The sequence below is a fragment of the Stegodyphus dumicola genome, chromosome 2, assembly GCF_044657685.1.
Source record: "Stegodyphus dumicola isolate Sdum_Otavi_A_Nest chromosome 2, ASM4465768v1".
Taxonomy (NCBI): Eukaryota; Metazoa; Arthropoda; class Arachnida; order Araneae; family Eresidae; genus Stegodyphus; species Stegodyphus dumicola.
Genome location: NC_140769.1, coordinates 182,088,966 through 182,113,979, shown reverse-complemented (window position 1 = coordinate 182,113,979; position 25,014 = coordinate 182,088,966). Strand labels below are relative to the sequence as shown.

At 30.4% G+C, this 25,014-nt stretch overlaps 1 protein-coding gene across 3 annotated transcripts; it reads left to right on the top strand.

The window, feature by feature from the left end:
• Nucleotides 1-21: 21 nt before the first annotated feature.
• Nucleotides 22-23,883, top strand: LOC118188422 (protein C19orf12 homolog). Of its 3 annotated transcripts, none has more exons than XM_035358861.2 (3): nt 22-172; nt 13,437-13,600; nt 19,315-23,883. In XM_035358861.2, exons 2-3 carry the CDS (start codon nt 13,441-13,443, stop codon nt 19,572-19,574), a joined length of 420 nt encoding a protein of 139 aa, XP_035214752.2. In that variant the 5' UTR covers nt 22-172; nt 13,437-13,440; the 3' UTR covers nt 19,575-23,883. The 3 variants fall into 3 exon arrangements, with proteins under 3 accessions (XP_035214752.2, XP_035214753.2, XP_035214751.2); XM_035358862.2 differs by having other exon boundaries at nt 28-161; XM_035358860.2 differs by having other exon boundaries at nt 58-316.
• The last annotated feature ends 1,131 nt before the right edge of the window (nt 23,884-25,014 follow it).

Below are 25,014 nucleotides of genomic sequence, written 5' to 3'. Positions count from 1 at the left end.
GACCAATAGGGTTAGGCTATAGTCGGATGAGCCTTGATCACATGATGTAGCACGTGTTACATATGTGTCTTTTTGGCTTTTGTATACATGGGCGAAAAAAATTTTACGTTATCTTAGGATACGAAGTTTAATGCAAAAATCACAGAAACACAGCGTGTAAAGTGAGCATTAGGTACACTTTTCTTTTGTTTATGAAGTACACAGTGCATACTGTTATGAAACTGTAACATTTTACTCTTAAGACTATATATGTGTTTACTTATTGAACATATATGATTTAATACCACCATTCGTGGAAAGTATTTTTCCCGCCAAGGTAAGCATAATTATTTTTAAATCATTCTTGTAAAAGATTTCTATGGAATTAAAAAGTAAGACACATCTCGAATGAAAATTAAGTTCTTAGCCTTTCATTTTCGAGTAAATTTCAAACACTATTAGCTGTTGTTGTTTCCGATGCATGCGAATTTTATTAATTTTAGTTTGCAAAGATTGAATTAAATACCTGAAATTTTAACTTTTGTATAAGAAATGCTGGTGGTTGTATTTGAATGCTCTGATATATGGAAGTCTATATTTTTTATTTCACTTATCCCATGAATTTTTGGTTAACTCAGAATTAATATCCCATTCATGTAAATCGAGATTTTAGCAAAAAAACGTATTTTGAGTACCAGCGGATAGTTTTGCTTCATTTTAAGTTCTCAGAAATCGTAGAATGCTGGGTGTGTGATAATCTGAACGAAATTTACCAAAAAAATCTGTCTGTACTCTGTGTGAGAAAAACCGGTACGATTCTATTGTAAGTACGCTTATCTTTCTGATAAGTTGTTATTTTGCTATGTATTTTCCGATAACTCATAAATCTTTGTTATCCATTATTAAGAGATGATTTCTGTGATCAAATTAAATAATTTTGCGTTTAAGATAGATGCTCATTTTAAGTTTTCCAGTTATGTTTGAAAATTCAATTTTTATCTATATGTTGAACAACAACTTTCAGAACTAAATGTGCCTGTTTTATATATAAGTAAAAATTGGAACATGTATAAATTTGTGTAATTTTTTTCTATGTGTGTCTTAGACTAATTTATTAGAACCATGCATAATAATAAAACTATATACTAGTAAGACAGCATTTTATGGCTAATCTTTGGAATAAGTTACCATAATTCGAAGATTAACCCATTTTATTATAGCAGCTATTTTTGAAGTTTTGAATTTTATTTCAGTTCAATTCTGTGTATGCATTCAAAGTAATGTAGTTTCTAATTTTGTCTATTGAGTTACAAGTTCTTTTAAAAATTTCGTTAACATTTTTAGGCTAGTAATAAATCAAGTTTTCATTTGCATCACAAAAATGAATCTTTCTTTTAAAGTTCATTCCTCTCTCTGCCCATGAACATCGAAAATTAAACTTAATCTTTGTTGTTGTGTATATAAATATATATTTATGAAATTTATAATTTGGTGCCGTTGTTTAAATTGCCATTTTTTTAAGTTTATCTATTTTGCTGTCATTGTTTTTTCCCTAAATAATAAAAAATACAGTGTTTCATTTTGCATATCACCCTGTTGAAGGAAACTTGGTATTTTGTTAAAGGACACCTCCAGATTGGGATGTATAATTTCTGTGGCAGGTCTCTTTATCTTCATATTTTTAAACTTGAATCTAATCCTATTATTTTTCTTGGTCTAAAATAATTTTGCATCTATTTGCTTAAATCGGGGCCAGACATTATGATTTTCCCACAGCTGTTTGCCACTAGCCAGATATAAACCTTCCTTATGACTATCTGTGCAATACCATATTTTCTCATGTATCCTCCCTTTTTTTACTAAATTTATCATCCAAAAATTGAGAGAGGAAATTATGCAAATAATTTATGAAGGATATAGTTACAATAAAAATATAGCTTATGACAAGTTGTTATATATAAGTAGGTAACTATAACAATATTTAGAAATCTACATTCCAATAAGAATGCATAGTAATATTAGCATTACAGTGTCTAATAAGACATCTTTATTTATACTTTACTTTAACTTGAATCTTGCTTATTGTTGTGTTTGTAACTCTTTGTGCCTCCAATCATCTATAAATAAAGAAGTTCTCGGAGAAAGTCACTGTGAAGCTGACTCATGGAAATTGTAGACTGAATATTAGTTTCAGTGGTGTAAATAAGGGTATGCAAGAAATGCTATCGCATAGGGGCCTGAAGGCTTGGGGGGGCTTAAATGTCCTGCTGAACTATATTTACATGTTTAAACTTAAAAGACGGATTCTATTACATATATATAGAAGCTTTAATTCATTTTCCCCTGATAAGTTCGGAATTTGAGTTTTAGTAAAAGGAGATTAATTATTATTTTGATATTTTTTATCTTGTATTTTTTCCCCTCTTACGCTTTTCATTTCTATTTTTAGAGTTTGTACTACTATGAATTCTAATTTTAATTATGATATGTTTGGATTTTGTGTAAAACCTCTTTTACACGATTACTAATATTAATATAGCTGAGGAATAACCTTGTTTTGACACCAATTTACTTTTAACTTTAGAATCATAACAGAATTTGTTTTCTTTTAAGTTTTTAAGAACCCTCTTCGGTTGATCTTTACATTACGGTAACTTGGCGTTTTTTTGGCGACCAACTCTCCTACAGCAACCCTCTATTTCTTTTTTCCCGCCGCCATTTTGTCTTCACGAAGTAAAGACATGTTTCTTTTCTTTTTATCTACTGAACACTTCTTCCAACAATCTGCTAGCCGAATTACACTTATGCTAGAAATTTTATCTAACAAAACTACTTAATCATGACAAATATTCACTGCAAAATTGGGAAAAAGTGCACAATACCATACTCCTTACGCGTTTTTCAAAATAACACATACACATAAACCATGTACACGCCGACTTATTTTTACTTAAAAAAACATCCCAGAATTGCACAAAAATGGCATTGCGCACACTCTTCACTATATCCATGTACACTGCTTTTTTCTCATAAATTAGAAAAATTTCACGAAAATACATGACAATTTTCTCAATCTTTAAACCCGGTAAAAAGAACATATATGAAATTACCTGATCGCGAAAAAGTATTTACCCTTTCCAAATATGAACATTTCCACATATAAAATAAATAAAATATCCAAAAACTTTTACCTCTAAATCATCCATTACATTATACACGTCACCAACGAATTCATACCGCAAGCATTACAAATACTTAGTATCAAATATTTAAATTATTTCCATGCACGTTTACTTCAACTTAAACGTATACCAAATTCCTACAAACATAAAATTCACAAAATAACTATCATTTAATTAAAATATCACTAAACCATGTACACGTCGACTTATTTTTACTTAAAAAAACATCCCAGAATTGCACAAAAATGGCATTGCATCTTTAAACCCGGTAAAAAGAACATATATGAAATTACCTGATCGCGAAAAAGTATTTACCCTTTCCAAATATGAACATTTCCACATATAAAATAAATAAAATATCCAAAAACTTTTACCTCCAAATCATCTATTACATTATACACGTCACCAACAAATTCATACCGCAAGCATTACAAATACTTAATATCAAATATTTAAATTATTTCCATGCACGTTTACTTCAACTTAAACGTATACCAAATTCCTACAAACATAAAATTCACAAAATAACTATCATTTAATTAAAATATCACTAAACCATGTACACGTCGACTTATTTTTACTTAAAAAAACATCCCAGAATTGCACAAAAATGGCATTGCATCTTTAAACCCGGTAAAAAGAACATATATGAAATTACCTGATCGCGAAAAAGTATTTACCCTTTCCAAATATGAACATTTCCACATATAAAATAAATAAAATATCCAAAAACTTTTACCTCCAAATCATTTATTACATTATACACGTCACCAACAAATTCATACCGCAAGCATTACAAATACTTAATATCAAATATTTAAATTATTTCCATGCACGTTTACTTCAACTTAAACGTATACCAAATTCCTACAAACATAAAATTCGCAAAATAACTATCATTTAATTAAAATATCACTAAACCATGTACACGTCGACTTATTTTTACTTAAAAAAACATCCCAGAATTGCACAAAAATGGCATTGCGCACACTCTTCACTACATCCATGTACACTGCTTTTTTCTCATAAATTAGAAAAATTTCACGAAAATACATGACAGTTTTCTCAATCTTTAAACCCGGTAAAAAGAACATATATGAAATTACCTGATAACGTATACCAAATTCCTACAAACATAAAATTCACAAAATAACTATCATTTAATTAAAATATAATTAAATTCAAAAACACTACTTAAAATATAAATGAGCACATACATTAAATTAATAAAAATTACCTTACAATCCTAATTACTTTAAACTAAATCATTGCTAATAACAATTTTCCCAATAATACCAAATTCCTTTACTTCCACCTTACATTTAGAACAATGCATAAAAATAATATCCTCAAGTAATTAAAAATACTAACTTACCTAATCTTCTTCAGAATCTTGATTACGTGTCCAATAAACTTTTCTTTAGTTACGGCCATGGTATCCAAAAATTCACGAACACTGTTTCACACAACACAGAATAAACCAAATACAAAATTTCCGGATTTTTTCCCGATTTCCCCCCTTTTCCGATTCAAGAACCGTAATTCGTCCATTAATATCACATGACATATCCCATGATCTCTCATTTCCCTCACACAAAATAATGCGTAATCGGAACTGAGTACTGCTCACATTATTACCAAAGTCCCAGGTAGTAACCTTTATCGCCTCCAAAATGTCGCCAAACTACCAGTTACCATATTGTAAAGATCAACCCCCTCTTCCTATATGGTGCAGTGACGCAGTTCCATATATGACGCGGAAGCACATGAAACAGTTAAATTCAGTGTTTGCAAAAGTTAATATTCCATAATTCGACTATGAAATAGTAACTTCTGTATTATTTCTATTTTCGTGACCTACCCCAGTTTAGGCACAGGAGTCAGCAGAAAATAGGAAAAGTTCCTTTGTATTTCTTAATCTCTTACCTGAAATTTATTAAAGGCGACCCCCTGAAGGAAAGGTTTCTCTGTTTGCAATCCCAACTCAAAAGGGAGTGGAAGTGGAAATTAATTGTAACTATTTATTATAATGTAATTATTTTGTATATTAATTTATTTCTATATAATTCGTTATTATGATTGAATAGTTAATAGACACATTGTCTAAGTATAAATAAAGAAGTAACTAGGCAGGATTCTGGTATTTAATATTGAATTAACTTTGCAAATTAAGAGAAAACGTGGTATATTATTTGCAGTTCGAAATTTTCATAATATGTCATTCCGAAGCATTTAATTTTGTTCATATATTGAATGTGATACTAGCACTTCCATTAAACCCAAATCCAAAAATCAGGACTAATATTAAGCTTGAAATTGAATTTATTAATGTGAATGAGTTTTACAATTTAATATAACATGTATTACGTTGGTTCACTATAAACGGCGTATCACTTTTCAAATTGTTGCCACCAAATAATTTCACCCTGTATTATTTTTAAAGAAATTAAATAAGGAAGAATCTATGTATGTATGTTTCTTGCACTCGATGAAACAACATTACCTAGAATGTTTGAATGTATGGTTCTCATAATGTACGCAGGGTATAGGGATGGAAAATTTTTGGATTTAGAAGTATGGAACATTCCAAAATGGCAAAGTTAAAAGCGGATCCATTTTTTTTTCTCTTTTTTAGACTAATAATCTGGAGGAGGAAATCATTCGTAAGTATCAATTGCTAATTCCAGAATTTATGCTTTCCTTTCTTAAGGACATAAAATCATTGATGTAAGTTGAGCAATCGTGACATGAAAGGACTTTTCCCCACCCACATGTCGAAATGGTGTCCTCGTCCAGGAAACGCAAAGAATTTATGACACCACATTTAGAATAGAGAGATTTCCCCTTTCTTAGGAATCTCTGAATGAATTCAAGGTCAGAGAAAAAAGGGGCAAGTTTTATGCGACAGGCTAAAAACACTAAGTTTCATTCTTGGTTGCTTAAACATTAAGCGGCAAATATTCCCCGGTTAATCTTTGGATTATGGTAACTTGCCGATTTTTGGGCGAAAATTTGGCAACCAACTCTGCTATAGCAACCTGCTAGTTTTGTTTTGGACACCATTTTGTTTTCACGAAGTAAAGGCATTTTTTTCTTTTTTTTTACTCAACATTTTTTCCAACAATCTGCTAGCCGAATTACGCTTATGCTAGAACTTTTATGGGAAAAAAAAAAATGCTTAATCATGACGGAGATTAGGTGCGAAATTGGGAGAAAGTGCAGAATCGCAAACTGCTTGCCGCGTTTTTAAGAATTGCACTTACACGGTATCATCCATGTACACATCGACCTATTTTCACTAAAAAAAAACATCCCAGAATTGCACAAAAAATGGTATTGCGCACACTCTTGACTTTATCCATGTACACTACTAAAGTCCTAGCTAGTAACTTTTATCGCCTTACCGAAATGTCGCCAAACTACCTGCTACCATATTCAAAAGATTAGCCTATTCCACTTAATTTTTTTTACATTAAAAGTTATCGAAGTTCATGACTTCTTCACTCATGGGGAGAGGAAATGGAATAGATGAATATTTTTACTTGAAATAATGAGTAAATCAATATTTATCCAATTTTTCATATCAAAATTTTCGAAATATTCTCACATTGCAGATAAAGTGCAGGTTAAGAATTCTTTGGAATTCCTAAATGTGAATTAAATCTGAAGGCATAGAACTCCTAAAATATATCAGTTAATCTTTGGATTATGGTAACTTGGCGATTTTTTAGCGAAAATTTGGCCACCAACCCTGCTAGTTTGTTTTTGGACGCCATTTCGTTTTCACGAAGTAAAGGCATTTTTTTCTTTTTTTTTACTCAACATTTTTTCCAACAATCTGCTAGCCGAATTATGCTTATACTAGAACTTTTATGGGAAAAAAAATGCTTAATCATGACGAAGATTAGGTGCGAAATTGGGAGAAAGTGCAGAATCGCAAACTGCTTCCGCGTTTTTAAGAATTGCACTTACACGGTATCATCCATGTACACGTCGACCTATTTTCACTTAAAAAAAATCCCAGAATTGCACAAAAATGGCATTGCGCACACTCTTGACTTTATCCATGTACACTGCTAAAGTCCTAGCTAGTAACCTTTATCGCCTTACAAAATGTCAAACTACCTGTTACCATATTTCAAAGATTAGCCAATATATCCTATTTACTAAGCATATTTTAATGTTTAGGATTTACACGATTTACTTTAGGAAAGAGAACAGCTGTGGTGTTTCTTAGTTTGTAAATTACCCATCTACCAAAAATTCACGCCAATCTGCAAAAGATAATTCTGAAGATATTAAATTTGTTTTGAAGAAATATTTTAATTTCCATTCGTTTGAAAAAATACAATAAATTACAATTCGTTTTAACAACGTGAAACATTTAATCGTAGAATTCAGTAATGCACAATAATTTGTATGTTATTTAAATGGAACTGAATTGAATTACTATATAATAATAAAGCACTCAAGGAATATTTGCCTAAGGGGAGAACGCCTTTGTGGACTACTTTCTATTCGTTATTTGAAAGGAAACTTTAAAATTTACACTTTTGCTTTTAATTTATTTTAATTTTTATTCTACTTTTACTTTCCACAGCATTCAGTACATAAAATCATCAATAATAATATAATAATGATAATAAAAATGACATCATACAACTAAAAGTATATACTACTTCGTAAATTTCGATAAATTAATTACTGAAAATATTAAGCAATGGCAGCGTTGACATAATAGTTTTCAATTGCATTTCAACATCTAAAAGAACACAAATTACATTGCAATTTTCACTACACAGACGAATGGAATATTTCAGAAAAGAATTCTCCCCCTTTATTGCAATATTTCAATAATTTTCACAATTAAAAAATTTAGTTAAAATGTTTTAGTAGTAAATGATGCGATTTTTACTCATCTCTTTTAGCATTATTCTCTTTCATTTATCTTTTCTAATAGATAAATAGGTTCTATTAATATATGTTCCCATACATTATATCTTTTTTTCATATTTTTGTCATTAATAAATTAATGTTTCAGATAAGAAATTATATGGCTTAATTTATAAGCAATGTAAAAACTGAAAATCTGAGGTCATTAATTTCTGAAGCAGAAATAGTTGTCTTAAGATGTAAATAAAAGAAGATAACAATAATAAAAAATATTAATGCTCCTAAAATATATCGTGATTTTTGCTTTTTAACTTGTTTCATACAACTTACTAATTATGAAGAAACTTGTTTCCTAAACAAGTATTTTTGTATACTAATTTTAGAATGTATGCGACACAGTGTATAAGTATTCATCTTCAAATATTCGTTAGTGTCAGTAAGCTTAACTACAAATTATTAAACATTTCTGGGAACTTAAAACTTGGGAATCATCATATTCTGCTACAGTGGGTTTTAAATTCAGATAAATCCTCATACCATAAGTATGTGTTTAATTTTAAAATTTCCATTTCGTATTACTCAGTCATCTTCAAAGCTCTTTGGATACAGGTCAATAAAATTTGGTTCTGTTTATTATTTCCTCCTAAACTTGTGGAAGAACTTTCTAAAATTATTCGAATATCCATAATTTTTACTGTTAAATATTTAATAATTATACATTAACTGAAATACATTTATAGTACAGAGGAAAAGCTAAAAGATATTGCAGATCATGTATTATGTGTCATTGGAATATGACGATAATAATATTAGAATTTGACTGGAAAAAAAAAAAAAAAAACACAGATGTTTCAGCGTTTTTAAAAGGAAAGTGGACGTCTTTACAGCAAAATCTTAGATGAAAGTTTTACTGTGACTCAACTTGGGAAGACACTGGAAATTTATTGTGGAGGCGGAGTCCCTTTCTTTCCTAAATAGCTACGTTGAAGTGTGAAATGCTATCTTCAGTATACTTGAAATTGGCTGATGATTCAGAACAGTAAACTGAACTTGCTCTTATTCTAATGACGTTTCTATAGTCTTTCTCTAGGAGGCGTAAATTTTAATAAAGAAAGATTTTTGTCTTTATGATGAATTTTGGCCACCAGTGTTATAATTATAATTATTGAGGGGGAAAAAACATTAGAGAAGTGTGGACTGAGGAAAATTAAAAGGAAACAGGGAAAAAACTTCAGCATTCATAGTTTTTATAAAAATCATGTATTCAAGTAGTCTAGTGAACAAAATTTTTTTTAAAAGACAGGGGAAAAAACATTACTGTATATATTTTCTCCAAAAATTGTATGTTCAAATAGTTTTTTTATGAAGTTATGGTAAATATGTTTTATATTTAACAAATGTATCATTTGCATTATAAAAGTTATTATTTATTACTTTTATATTATTGCATAAGTCTTGTTCGTAAGCTGAGTAAATCACAGAGTACTATATATTAGATTAATATCTTTTCTGTACGTTTATCTATTATTTTGTCTGTCAGTTTATATAATAACCAATTATTTAAGTTTGCTAAATTTGCTGTATTAAAACATATTTGTATGTAAAACCTCTTGGATTTTATATAAAAATCTTCGCAAATCTAGGCTTTCTTGCTTTTCTTTTTTTTTTATATAGACTTATTCATTTATTATCAGTATGTATCTCAGTGAAAGGAGAGAAAAATCTGTCTCTCACATACACACAAAAAGTCTAAAATGACTGAATCATCTGAGGTCAAATACCCAGACTAAAGCAAATTTCACAGTTGGTCAAGGGAAAATATTTTCCTTTTTATTCTTTCTTCATGTTACCTACCTTTTAATTGGTTCCCTAAGGATGTGCTTTTATTTTTTAACAAATAATCCAGATGTGATAAAAATCATCATGAAAACACTGGCTCGTGGAATCCTTGATTTTTTTAAACTTTTCACTTTTTTTTAAATTGTTCACTTTTATTTTTAAGCACATTAAATTTAGTGGGGTAGGGGTTCAGGAAATTTTTTGCATAGGGGTCTAAGAGTTCTAGTTACACCACTGATTAGTTTATGTCTGCTTTGCTGTGATTGGTCGGTTCTTATTTTAGGCTGGCATAACATTCAGCAGTTATAAGAGAAGGGTTCAATTCATCTTACTGAGGATTGAATTCTTTCTTCATTACCTTCCCAACTATCAGTACGGCTTTGCTTCACCTCGTTGAATCGCCTGGTGGGTTCTGCCTTGCATCATAAATGCTGTACAGCTCCCTTCATGCTGGATATGCAAAAGCCTTCGACTGTTCTGGCATGAGGGACTTCTATACAGATTGATTCGTATGGACTTTCTGCGTGAGTTTATTTTCCTCTTAAGGTCCTATCTTATGACCAGGCTTTTTGCAGTGAACTGTGGGAGAAAGCTATTCAACCTACAAATGTGTTGATGTTGGCATCCTGCAAGGGTCGTGTTTAAGGCCATTACTCTACTTGTTTTATGCTTAAGATTTCCTTAGCAATAGTCTCCAAATAAACATGATTGTGGTATGCTATGCAGATGGTACTGCGATAGCTGCTAGATCTGTTCAGCCCAATAGATCCATAAGCGTACTGCAGGGCTTTGTTTTTCATATTGAGGATTGGTGTGCTAAATGGCAGAGTTCAGTTAATGCAAGTTAATCTAAACTTACCTTGTTTCGTCACGGAAGAATTCGGAATGTTACTCTCCAAGCCTTTATATCTTTTCAGGCAGCAAGTGCTTTGTGTTGACAATGTTAGTCTTGGGTTCTATCCTAATCAATGCTTGACCTGTACTACGCACACGGATTATGTAATAGGTAAAACAAGCACCATTGCCAATCAACTGCACATGCTTCTGGGCAAAAGTTCAGGCTTAAATCTTAATAGAAAGAGGAAAATTTATACCACAATTCTCAGGTCCATTCTGAGTTATGCTTGCCCAGCTTGGGCGACTGCCTCAAAGGCTAATGTAAATAGGCTTCAAGTGGTGCAAAACAAAATTCTTAGGATTATGGGTACTCACTTTTATGTCGGTAATAAGTTTCTGCATGACGATCTTAAGATAGAGATCATGCAGAAATATTTATACTGGATGAAGGACAATTTTTTCAGAAAAGGACAGAGCAGTTATGCCGAGAACTTCTGTGTCTGATTGTCAATCTAATGGATATTCATATTCATCCATACATAGCACAGTGACTAAGAGACTACAGTTTCGTTACTTAGAATCTTGCATCATCTTGTCTTGTTTCTATATACATTTTTATACTATGTGTATGGTAAAAGTATATTTACAGGTACCCCTTGGCGAAAATTGCCAATTTTTGGTGGTACATAGATACCAGTTAGAGTTGACTTAAAGGTACCCCTTGTATTATTGCGAAATTGTTGTTTCATTTATTGCCAAGTTGTTGTTTCGTTTGTCGCCAAGTTAATGGTAACCTGAGTAGTTGAATGTTATGGGTACCCTATTAAAATGCAATCGTTTGCATTATTCTGGGAAATTTTGAATCATGGGATGTTTTGCAAGGTGTGTGTTGCTTAGAAAGTACATTGCTTGTTTCATTGTTTAGATGATACAATGGCTGAATGTAGTAGGATTAATTTGAAGTTTTTGTACAATTGGGAATGAAAGGGAAAAAGTGCATTAATTGAGTGAATTAATTGTGTAAATGAAGGTTTACTTAGTAGCCATAGTCTGGAACTACGTAGTATATTTTTGACTCTTATTTTTGTGAATTTCTGTGGCGATGCGATATACGGATTGTAGTTCAGATAATTTTAGGAAGTTTTTGGATGCTGTTAAGGAATTTTGTGTGCCACAGACTGAAGATGAACGAATTTCTAAATAAGGTAAGGGGATTTTTGCTTTGTGTAGTGCTAAAATACATAACAGGTTTTTCCTTTTTTGTGTTATTTTATTGTTTGGTTTAAAATGTAGTTTACTGAGATTATGTATTTTTTGTTTGCCTCTACTGTTGAATTGGGTGCTCCTTTGACTTTTTAAGTGAAAATATATCGATGTGTACATGGACAAATTTAAGGGAGTGTGTAAAGCATAGTTTGTGCAATTCTCTGATTTTTTTAAAGTGAAAATAGGTCGATGTGTACATGGATAAAGTCAAGGGAGTGCACAATGCTATTTTTGCACAATTTGGGGATTTTTTTAAAAATGAAAATAGGTCGATATGTACATAGATACCGAGTTTGTGCAATTTTTTGACTTGTTATTTTGGCTTGCGTAGCGGCAATTTTTGCACCAAAAATCGCCGCTACACAGGCCAAATAACAAGTCAAAAAATTGCACAAACTTGGTATCCATGTACCGCCAAATATCGCCAAGTTTCGCCAAGGGGTACCCTAAAATATATTTTTACCTAGATACCTAGTTTGTGCAATTCTTTGACTTGTTATTTTAGCTTGTGTAGCGGCGATTTTTTTCACAAAAATCGACACTACGCAAAGCCAAAATAACAAGAAAACGAATTGCACAAGCTCGGTATCCATGTACACATCAACCTATTTTCACTTAAAAAAAATCCTAGAATTGCACAAACTTGGCATTGTGCACTCCCTTGACTTTATCCATGTACACATCAACCTATTTTCACTTAAAAAAAATATCAGAGAATTGCACAAACTGGGCATTGCACACTCCCTTGACTTTGTCCCAGTACACATTGAACTATATTCACTTAAAAAGTCAAAGGAGCAGCCAACAAAAAAATATATATAATCTCAATAAACTACATTTTAAATTAAACTTTGAAATAACATAAAAAAGGAAATTCATCTTTGCACTACACAAAGGAAATATCCACTTACCTTACTTACGAATTAACACGTTTTCAGTCAAACAAAATTCCTTAACAGCATCCAAAAGGGCCTAAAATTATCTGAACTACAATCTGTATTCTGTCATCGCCACATCAATTCACAAAATAAGAGTAAAAAATATCCTCCGTAGCACCGTTATGGTTTGACCATATGCATTTCCTTCCTACAAACAGGACACTCAATAATGGCTACTGAGTAAACCTTCATTTACACAACAATCAAGTAATACTCTTTTCCCCCTTATTTCCAAATCGTACATAAACTTCAAATTAATCGTACCACATTCAGCCATTTTATCGTCTAAACCAGAAAAAAGCAATGTACTTCCTAATCAACACACAGCACAAGTCCTTACAAATTCAAATTACAAATACAAAATTTGTCGGTAGTTGTAGAGAATTGAGAGGGGGAGGCTGTTTGATAATTATTTGCTGTTAATATAGATTACAAAATTACTTAGTTTAAATGAATAGTGAGTGTAATTTGGGCTTTTATTCAGAATTTATGTTTTTTAAAGGAAAATGCATGTGAATAGCAGAGAAATTATCGAACTACTCTGTACTTTGTCAGAAGAAGAAAAATTAAGAGTAACACTAAAAGAATCATTGAAAGGTGGTCTTATAGCTGGAGGATCAGCAATTCTAGGTGGCTGTCTCTTAGGACCAATTGGACTTGCATTTGGTAAGTTTTTTATAGATACTTTTGCATGAGTTATGTGTAATTTTTTGCTTCAAATGAGCATCTACTATAAAAATTGTGTATAAAATTTTGATATATTACAATATATTTCACATGTGTAAAATTTTAAGATTTTAAAAATGAATGGAATACATCATTATGAGAACTATGTGTTAATAAAAAGTTTGTACTGATCTTAAGTGTGAACATGCATCTGTGATACTACTGGATGGACATTGTTTTACGAGAGGGCAAAAGTGGTTGTGTTTTATGGATGTTGAGAATAATTTTCATCTTCCACATTTCTTTTAAAGAAATTTCCACTAATGAATGCCATTGTGAAAATTCAGTTTACTAAATATAACTTGAAATTAACATTTTGAGCATTCGATTTTTCCCCCTTCTATATGTGGGGGGATTACTAATTTGTTACATTTTAGGCCAGTTCTCTATGGGGTTGATAATCAGCTTAGTCTAGATCTCATTGATTATAAAAAAATGTATGAATAGAATTGAAATTAAATATTTATTGTTATAAAACTATATAATACAAAGTGCTATCCAAAACACATGAGTATGCTAAGTTTTGGAATTTAAGAAAGTCATTTGAAAGAAATCCTAAAATAAAAGTTGTTATTGAACCAAGATTGACCCCCCCACCCATGTCTTCTTACCTAACGGAGGCTGACTTTTGACAAGTCAGTAATTTGTTGCAGAAAACAAGAAACAGGTTCCATGTTTTTAAACAAGGCGATTTAATAAGCAATTTTATGCCAAACTAGCTGTACCTAGCCATGTCTTGTTATGGCTCAGCCTGGTTAAATGAAAAAGAAAGAAAAGAGAAAAAATGCATGTTTCTGTTATGTTAAATTTCACAATGCTTGTGGGTATACAGTATTTTTTGTTTCATTGTCTGTTCAGGTGTAGAGGTTGTCTGGTTTGCCGACTCTAGAACACACAACATATAATTGTCAGTGTGAGAAGCAAATCAGCATCTAGATCTAAATTGCATAATTCTAAAGATTTGCCCTGAACTTTGTTGATGCTGATTGCAAACACCAATTGAATTGGTAATTACAGTCTTAAATTGAAATGGCATATCTGTTGGAATCATAGGAATGCGAGGAATGCAGACATCTTCATCTTTGAAAGGTCCTGTCAAGATTGTTGCTTCTATGGCATTGCTCATTAATTTTTTTACTGCAAGCTGCATGCTGTTGCGAAGCTTTAACTGGTGATATTTTGCAACATAGTAATTGGCATGCCGATTTTCAATTGCAGTGCATGCAGTGGCATCCCTGGCAAATCAAGTGAATTCATAAATTCTGTTGGATCATTAACTGCTTGCACAACTGTGTTGACAGACTTGTATGTGACTGCCTCATTTTGAATGTTAGGCTAAATGATATTTTTAAGTACGTGGATGTCTTTGTTCTTGGTTGCAAGAATAGCTCGTTTGCTCAGCCAGTCAAGATTCTTATAATTAGTTTAAATATTGGGAAATACATTTTTAACCAATTCTTTTTTTCAACATCATTAAATTGCAGGCATTATGAGGCAATGAAATTCATCCTTTGGTCAGATCAACCAGTGCTTTTCCATTCTCAATTTTTGGTAATTGATGTGAGAATATCTCAGCTGTTCGATCATTTTGCAGCTGGATATGCATATTTGTACTTAATTTCAATGTCTATATGTGTCACCACAAAGTAGAGTATTTCAGGCAAACATCATCATTTATTTCATCTGCTAGTGTGGATCAAGGAATAATAGGTAATGTTTGCGTGAAATCTCCTGCAAGCAATATTAATGTGTTCGCAAATAGTATGATGTTTTTATGATCTTGCAATGATTGATCAAGAGCCTCGAGCAGGTTTTTTTTTTAAACATCAATGGTGTTAGCCCAGAAGGGCTATTAATTTCGTTCTACCATTTAGCATTGATTCACTATAAATGGCGAATCACTTTTTAAATTATTGCCAGCAAGTATTAGAGCCCTTCATATTTAAAGAAATTAAATAATGAAGTATCTGCATAAATGTATGTATGTTTCTTGCATTGGGATAAAACAATGGTACCTAGAGACATCAAATTTCGAATAACATACATCTCTACCTGAATATGGGCATCTGGAAGTCCAATTTTGAAATTTGTGTTATTATCTATTTCATATTTTGTAAAGCATTTATGAAATTTTGATTAAGAAACTCAATGATTTAATAGTGAGCAATGGCAACACTGTACGGAAAAAGAATTTTTTTATCTCCGCGTGAGAGACTGTGTACTGGAAATTCTAAAGATATGTTCATTTAAGAATTATTTTGTGATATTGCTCTTGAATTGAATTTTATGGTTTAAGTGCGAAGAACATGGTATTTAATAAATAAAGGTAACACACAAAACGTTAAAAAAAGCCCCTTTGATCGTAATATAAAATCTGGATTTTTTTTTTTTTTTTTTTTTTTTTTTTTGTGTGTGTGTGTGTGTGTGCGCCATTGTGCATTCATCTCGAACAAAGTCTGTATTTCTGCAATACTTTTCCCATGCCAGATGCTTTGGAAATGTTGCACATGGGAGTTTCAATGATATGGATGTTCAGCGGCATTTTCAAAATGGAATAAGCAGGTTAATGCATATATTCTAGTGTCGGCTGTGCTCCAGTAAATTCAGAGCTTGACATGCAATGCGGAAAAAGGCATGTGGGTAAAAATACATTTCAGTGTACTCGTTGGCACCATTCCTGTTTATGTCCAATGCACTTCCCAGTAAAATGGCGTCCAAAACATAATACAATAAAACATATTTAAAACAAAAAATATATAATCTCAATAAACTGCATTTTAAATCAAACAAGTAAATGACATAAGAATGGAAACAATATCTTATCTATGCAGTACAGAACGGAAATATTGACTTAATTTAAGAATTTCTGTTTCTGTGATATGTGTGAAAAACAGAATTCATTAACAGCATACAAGAAGTATTTTAAATTATCTAAACTACAATCTCTATGCTGCCATTATCACATTAATTCATAAAAGTAAAAATGAAAAATATACTCCATACTGCTGGAAGCATTTCTTTCAAAAATAACTTTTTATTACAATTTGCTTACCTTCCATAGTGTTGATATGAGCTCTGGTTTCCAAATCATTAGATTTCGCTGTGTAATTTACCACGAGGTGAACAAAGCCATTTATATCATCATTTACACGCCAGTCGATTAACGTTTTCTTTCCCAATCGTTCTAAAGTGTACGGAAACTTCAGGCGAATTGTACTACTAGCAGGCATGTTACGGTGTAAAGCACAAAATAAGCAATGTATTTCCTAACCAACATCCAATGCATAAATAAGCCTCAGAAATATTTCCCCAACAGTCAAAATCACCGCAATCACACATTACAACCAATCACGTCATGATAGGGTTTCCATAATATTCAACATAAAATACTCAGATTACCATAAATGAAACAACTTGCCGATAATATAATACAAGGGATACCCTAAAATATAGACTACCTTCCCAAAAGCTATGTTGCTCAGAGGGTTAATATAATTTTTTTAACAATATGGTGTTCAGCTGCATGTTTTTATGAAAATTCAGGATATAAGCCTGAAAACTGTGTATTAGCACCTAAAATGTATGCAATTAGTATGTTAGATACTTGAAATATCTGTATGTGACTTGCATATGATATAATTAAAATGCTTAGATAAATGCTGATATAAATTGAAAAATTAAATTAAAGATGTAGGTTTCATAGTTGATTGCAGCTAGATGAGTTTTATCTTTATTTTTCTTTTCATATTAGTCAGGCTTTGTTTGGCAGTTTTTTATTGAGTGCATATCACAAAATAATTTATCACTCTGTGGCTATTATAATGCCTAGGCACCAGCACCCCACATAGTCGAATTATATTTAAAAAAGTGGCAATTGTGTAAAATTCTGACACTTAAAAATAATAATTTTTTTAAAATAAGAAATAATTGTTTAAACTTTTGGCATAAAACAGAGAAAATATTTTAGTTTTGGTATATTTTTGATTGAATAGCAAGAATTTCATATAAAACTCTCATATAAAATACTATATAAACTCATATAAAATTCTCTGTTCTTAGTTTTAAATCTGAACTGAGAACTAACAGCAAGCAAGGCATAAATCATTATGCAGCCAGAAAATCTAAACATGGGAATCAGTGGTTCATCCTTTTGGGGGGGGGGGAAAAAATGATGCTTAGGGTGTTAAAAATTATAATTGCCTTTTGCAGATTTATCTTTAAAGGTCAACTTTAAAGATCATCAATAAAGATTTTTAATCATCTTTAAAGATTCAAGTCACCACTACAGATTCAATTTTTTTGCAAGTTAATTACTGTCCACAGGGCTCATGTTTTGTCCAGCTCTGTGGAAATTAGCAGCAAATTTGACTGTCTTCCTCTTTCAAAGTATCCAACACACATGACTGCAAGCCTATACAGACAATTTTTTTGATGGTAGCTAGTATGTCATTGTGTAGGTAATAAGAAATGAATAGATAAACTTCATTAAATCTTTCAACAATACGACTGTTCAGCATAAATGTAAAATTGCAAGCAACAAAACAAAAGTTGTATTATTTTGCTGTAGCCCAAAACTAGTCAAACTTCCTGCAGTTTGCTTGAATAATTAGAAGAGTTAATTTGTTATGCTTAGATATCTACATAGACTCTAGATTGTACATCATATCAAAAAGAAAGTACTAACACACTCTCTAGAACTAAAGACACAAAGTAGGCCATTTTGCCCTATCTCTTTGAAATATGGTGCAACTGTGTAATTGAAAAAATCATAATCTAACGGCCTTTCAATATGTATCATTCAACTTACAGGTTTTAGGATCAAGCAAGAAAGTAGCATTCAATATTTGATCTTAATTAAAATTTCTCTAAGCATCTGAAGATTATTTTTGACAAATGCTCTTCAAGTTCTCACTGGAAATCCTTCTATTCATTTGTTGCCATAAATACAGAAGCTGTAATAACAAGACTAATTCATTGGCACAATAATTCAGATATATGGAATATATATCTAGTATATCCTGATTATGAAAAGAAATCCATTCCATTCCTAATCAATCTATCATCATGCAGCAGCTTTGATTCAGTGGCGTAGCGAGGGGGAGCAAGGCCAGGACGTCACTCACGAGTGGCGCCGAATGTTCTCCAAACAAGATTTTCATCATATCACTGTGTTTTTTTAGGGGGGTGGTGCCAAAAAGGTATTTTGCCCCGGGCACCAGTTATGCTCGCTACTCCACTGCTTTCAGGCCAGTTTTCAAACTGTTTTATGCAGTAATCGTAAATGTCTAAATATCCATTGCATTGAAGAGAATTAAAATAATATTCATTGCCATTTTAGAAATGAGATTTTTTTAGAACTTTGTTGCAAAATAAAGAATCATTATTATAAGAAAAACTCCAAAAGCATACATCAGGTTATTTCTGTCATTAGTGTACTTTTTATTTACTCTAACAGCATTTTAAACGTTTCAGTCAGTTATTTCTTATGAGATATCTTTTAGTGGATGGAAAGTAAAAGCAGTTATGAAACATTAGTAGGTATCACAATTTTAGAAATTATTAAACTTGTGTAATTTTCTTCTTCATGTGAAATAAATGCAAACCATGTCTGCTGAGAAGATTCTTTGTAAAAAGTATTTAATGTATGATATTAGGTGGTGCTCTAGGAGGTATAATAGCTGCAGCTGCATCACATAATAAATTTTTACCAGCCTCTCAAGTTATAGCAACAATGGAGCAAGAACGAAGAGATTACTTGGCTGAAAAAGTTCGAAATATTATGCAGAGTATTGATGTGACTGATATTGCAGTGTTTGCTGCCATGGTATCAGGAGACATTACTATTAGGAGCAGAGTTATGGATGCTTTAATCGGCTATCTTAGGAATGAAATGTGTTTGGCTTTTGTTGAATGATACCTAAAAAGAGTTTGTTACTTTTGTTTGTTGTAATAAATCTTTCACCATTTTATGCAGACATTAGTGGGACTTTGAGAATTATGTAAATGCCACTGTTTGTTATGTTTTGTTTTATGAAATCTCATAAAATATTTTAATATTGATTTCTACCTAATTTTGTAATAAAAATGTTATCTGTAAGATATTCTGTTATTAACTGTTATTCTTCAGCATCATAAAAAAATTCAGCCCTGACATGTTAGTTTTTCTTAATGTCATTATTATTATTATTATTATTATTATTTTTTTTTTTTTTTTTTTTAAGAATGTTTTAAAATAGATCCCATGAATTAACTTTCTGATTCAAATTAAGAATCAATATCCTAGACAATTTCTATAAGCTGTACATCCTGTAATTATATCTTCCCATCATACTAAGCACATTAAATTATTCTAATGATGGTTTACACTGTTGAATAGTTATGTCTTGAAAATGATCCGGAGTTTATATGAAACTTCTATTCTCCGATATTAAAAATAAAGGTAGATATTGTATGATTTATGCCTTATTAAGACAAAAAAATTCACTTTTTTATGGGAACTCTATAAAAAAGGAGAAATTCTTTATGCTATGATGCTAGTTTAAAGAATAAAATTCTGATTAATTGAATAACTTAATAAAATTAAGTTAATATTGTTGAAATTATAAAGGAAAAAATAAGTCTCCACTAAATTAAAAAAGTATATCCTTTTTTTAAAATTATTTATACAAATTAAATAAATTATTCTATTGTAGAGCTCAACAGAACATTACAGTTTAAAGTTATATAAATGTATAATTTAATGTTGTACATTTAATGTATTTTTAGTTTTTATAATAATATTGATAATTTATGTATTTATATCTGCTAATCTATCTATATATTATACATACATGCATACAAGATGCCCCATCAGTTTATAAATGTTTTGGAAAATGTCTTTTTTTTTTTAGGATTCATACATAAATCAGACCTCTAATGAACAGTGTATATAGGGTATATAGTGACAGTGAAAAAATAATGCTGTAATGGTTGATATGTGGTAACTAATAGAAATATAATGTAATTTTATTATAATGTGATAATACGTTCCAGAAAAATTTTGCTTTCCTTTTAATTCACATAGACAAAACATTAAAAACAATGTCATACAAAATGTTTAAATTGAAGATTGAAAAAATTTAAAAAATAAATACAAGGACTGCACAAAATAAAAGAAGTATGAAAGCAGAGATATTATGTACCTAATATGGTATATAATCACATTTAGCATTTAAAACAGTCTGAATTCTGTGTAAGATGGACACATACAAATCTTGGCTGGTAGTGTATTTACATCATTCTTCATGCAAGTAAACTGCTTCAGTTTCTTAAGAAACTGGAGGAAGGTAAAGTGATCTTCCTTCTTTTCAACATAGCTAACATAGACTGATAATTTTTACTTCTGGTTAATGTGAAAGACTGAGCAAGTATGTAAATTTAAAAACATATATTCAATGATTGCACATTCCTATGTCTAAAAATTAAGATGTTATCTTTTGAAAGTTGTAGTACTCTGTTTTAAATAACCGAATAGACATGGTTGTTCAAATTGCTGTCACTGCTGATCTTCCCCCTCCCAAATGATGGTGATGAGACCTGTTGAAAACTATATTATAACTGTTGGCAGTTTGACTAGATCTCCACCACGTTTTAATGCATGTTTTGTTATGGGCAAAATCGTGAAGGCTGATTTACTTCCAGTACTTTTTTAAATATAATAATATACTTTTCATCGCAATATTTCCTCCCAGTTATCAGCAATTCATGTTTTGTGATTATGCAGCCAGCATAGTATATGCTTTGCATTCATCCCTAATACAAGGGATTTTGCAGTAGCAGTTACTATAAATAGAGTGATGGTCATCTCTGAATTAGTATTTCTTTGTATATAAACAAATAGTGGTACTGACCATCACCTCAGCAAGGCAGTCGTCTTTACTGGAAACATACGTAGTTAGCTTAGAAAGTTCACTGTAAGCAGTTGAATTCTGAGCAATTTAATATAACCTGAGTTCTATAAATTACATAGGCCCACCAGTGGACAAGTGGTTAAGAGTACTGAAAGTTTGACCCAGGTTTGTTCCTAGGTGAGTAAGTTAGCTGCATTGCTGGTTTTTCCCATTCCATAGTAACGTGAATACAAGCCAGTTTGTCTTAGAAAGGCCTGCATGAAGCCATTCCTCAGTAGGCTGGTATCCCTTGTCTATTTTGTCATATTCAAATAACCTAATCTAACTTATAAACTGCACATTAAGTTCAGAAATCACATTTGACTCTGTATTCTTGTTCAAGATAATAATCTTCTTTAATATCTTTTTGTCTTTGTGCGTTTTATTTTCTTCCACAAATGATTCGTGATGGTATGCTACTATGATTTTAAGACCATACTTCAGACTATTAATTTGCCCTCTTACCATATTAAATTACTCAATTTAAGTATTTTTTTTAAAAATTTACACAATTTGGAGAATGTAAGTAAAAAATACCCCCTAAAAATGTAGATAAAGTTTAATATTTTGCTGTAAAATTAGCTGAAAAGAAGTATGCTTTAAAATTTGTATTTGCATTATTTTATGCAACTTACGTACATATTAAAAGTTATATTAATGATACATCAGTACCTTGCATATTGAATGAAAAATTTGTTAGGTAAGTAGATAGGCAGTATTAATTGGGAAATGATAATTCAGATGCTGAAGAATCAGTATCTAATTTTTCCAGCGAAGAGGATTCGAGGCTGGATTATGTTGCTTACAACCATGCAAAAGAATCAAGCTCCTAAATTACTAATCAAATTCAAAATTATCTTTTACAAAATATTAATTTTTAAGTACAAAACTTTCAGTATTTGGTTGGTTACAACCCAATTAGCACTTGTATATATGTATGTATATATAATATAATTGAGCAAGTGAATGGATATGTGTATAAGCTATAGCAGAAAAATTAAGGTAAATGTTCCAAGTATTTCATAAGTATTTAATTCATTTTGAACTTTTTATGAATCATGCTAGAATTATAAATTAGTACGCATTTATATTTTTATTAAAATTTTTAATTATGGAACATATAAAGCATAGACTTTTTTCTTTTATTTCTATACACTTTTATTATTAATGTACATGGACCTTTTCTGTTCTGTCCTGAAAAGATAGTCTTCCTGTTTTGAAAAATAGGGACCGGGAGATCAATTTCCTATGTTTCTTAATCAAATTTATTAGTAATTATATTGAACTTCATAGTGGTGGAAGCATTTGATAAAATTAAAAAAAAAATTATTTAAAATTTATTATTATAAATATCTACTCATTTTTATAAAATAGATTTGAAATATACATATAGTAGTTCTGAATAATTTTAAAAACAAAAAATTTGCTATACTTTATTATCCATTCAATGCTTTAGCAAAGAAGCATTTAAATATAGGTTTACTTTTAAAACAACTTTTTAAGTTATATTCCCAAGATTTTAATTAAAGAATTTGATGAGTGTTGTATATAAGAGTTCTTTGTCATGTGCATTTGAATGACTAGATGTTTAGTTTATATTTGTTATTTGTAAATAAATTTTTGGTCTAAATATAACAATTATCTTGAAGAGAAGTTTTAAATTATTCCCAAGTGCATAGTTAATTTCTTTCTAACTAAACTCTGTATGCAGCATTTAAATACCACTTACATCTGAGATTAATAGGAAATGCTCAATTTTTTCCCATCTGAAACATGAGTAATCTAGAAGATACTTATATTTTTATTAATCATGGATGTATGTACTATGAAATAAAAAAAAGGAACATATTTCTTGTGATATATTTAAATGTTTTATTTTCCATGAGTAAATAAAAATAAATCAAGTGATCTAAGTGTGTAAAAGTATTATGAACTCGTATCTAGTCTAAAAAAAAATTACTACTATTTATATGAAATAACTTGTTTAGGGTCAGATTTTTTGTTACCTTTTTGTGATTCGTCAAGAAATTTAAAAAACTAGATGCTTAATCAATTTTCCCCCCCTCTTTCAACAGAAATTAAACACAGTTCTGTCTTTTAAAAATTTCTTGGTTAAAGAAGCTGCAAGTCTCTTATTTCAAAGCAGATTTCATTGCATTTCAAATCTGCATAATTAATGTTATTTCTTAATTAAAAAAAGGCTTGCGAAGGTATTTAAAAATTGTAAATTTTGTAATTTGTAAAATATTTGTAATTTTTCTATGTTATATTGTTAATAAAATATTATTCCCAACATTGTGTTTTAGAGTAAATTATTAGGAATGAACATTCACAGTAGTTAGAATTGAAAATTTACACCAGCAAATATGAATTTATTAAGCCCTAATTATATTGTAAAAAAATGTTTTATCGAATGGCAATTTAGTTTTAAAAAATAAATTTTTTTTTTAAATGTATGACTTATTCCAGTAACAATGAAGATATGCCAATAAAGGGGTGTTTGAGAAAGCAGAAACTGAATATTTAAGATATAATAATAATAATAATAATAATAATAATAAAAAAACCAATTTCAGTATAATTGATTAATGAAATGAATACATAATTGCAATGTTATGCAGTTTTAATTAAAAACTAATTTTTTATGCAATGATGTGTGCATTATATACACATATATCAATCACAAATATCAGCATCAAGTAACATTTATTTTGGCACATATACAAGTTTAGAAAGATCGATCATAAAAGATAAAAGCTTCTGAAAATTTAAAATAAGTTTCAAAGAAAATCCATTTTGTAATCTTTTATTTAATGAATATGCTTTTAAAAGAAATGAAATTAAAAAATAGGTATAATTATTTACAGTGTTTCTGTTATTTTGAAATTAATGTAATATTAGTTCTAAGGTTTTTTAGTATAAAGAAGCAAACATAAAAGTGGGCAAAAATCGACTGATACTGATTTGTACAAGAAAACTTGTAACACAGCTGTTTTGAGGAAAAACGGGCAAGGAACTCTTTGCTTCTTGAAGAAGAGGGACCTCGTACCTCTTTTCCTGCAATCAGTGATGGTTTTATATCAAACATTATCTATCTGTAATTGGTATTTGATGCTCATTAAAATGCTGAACAGTTAGAAATCTTCATGCAATTATTGCTTTTGCAATTCAAGCCAAAATAATAGATTGGTTAACTTTCAAAGGTACTAATAAATAATAATATTAGTTCTAAAATTAACACTGACTGATGATGAAGTTTCATTGTGATACAAATTGATAAATAGAAAATCTGGTACAAGTTGTTTAAATCCATTATTCCACACCTTATTAATTTCTTCTTTTGCTGCTTTAGCTCTGATGATACAGTTCATGCTCTTGTATAACTGATTTATTATAAGTTATAGTCAGTTTACATATATTATTTTA

Coding starts and splice junctions, on each gene's coding strand:
- LOC118188422 (XM_035358861.2), top strand. CDS start 13,441: ATGCATGTGAATAGCAGAGAAATTATCGAACTACTCTGTACTTTGTCA. Junction 13,601..19,314: donor ACCAATTGGACTTGCATTTG/GTAAGTTTTTTA, acceptor GTATGATATTAG/GTGGTGCTCTAGGAGGTATA.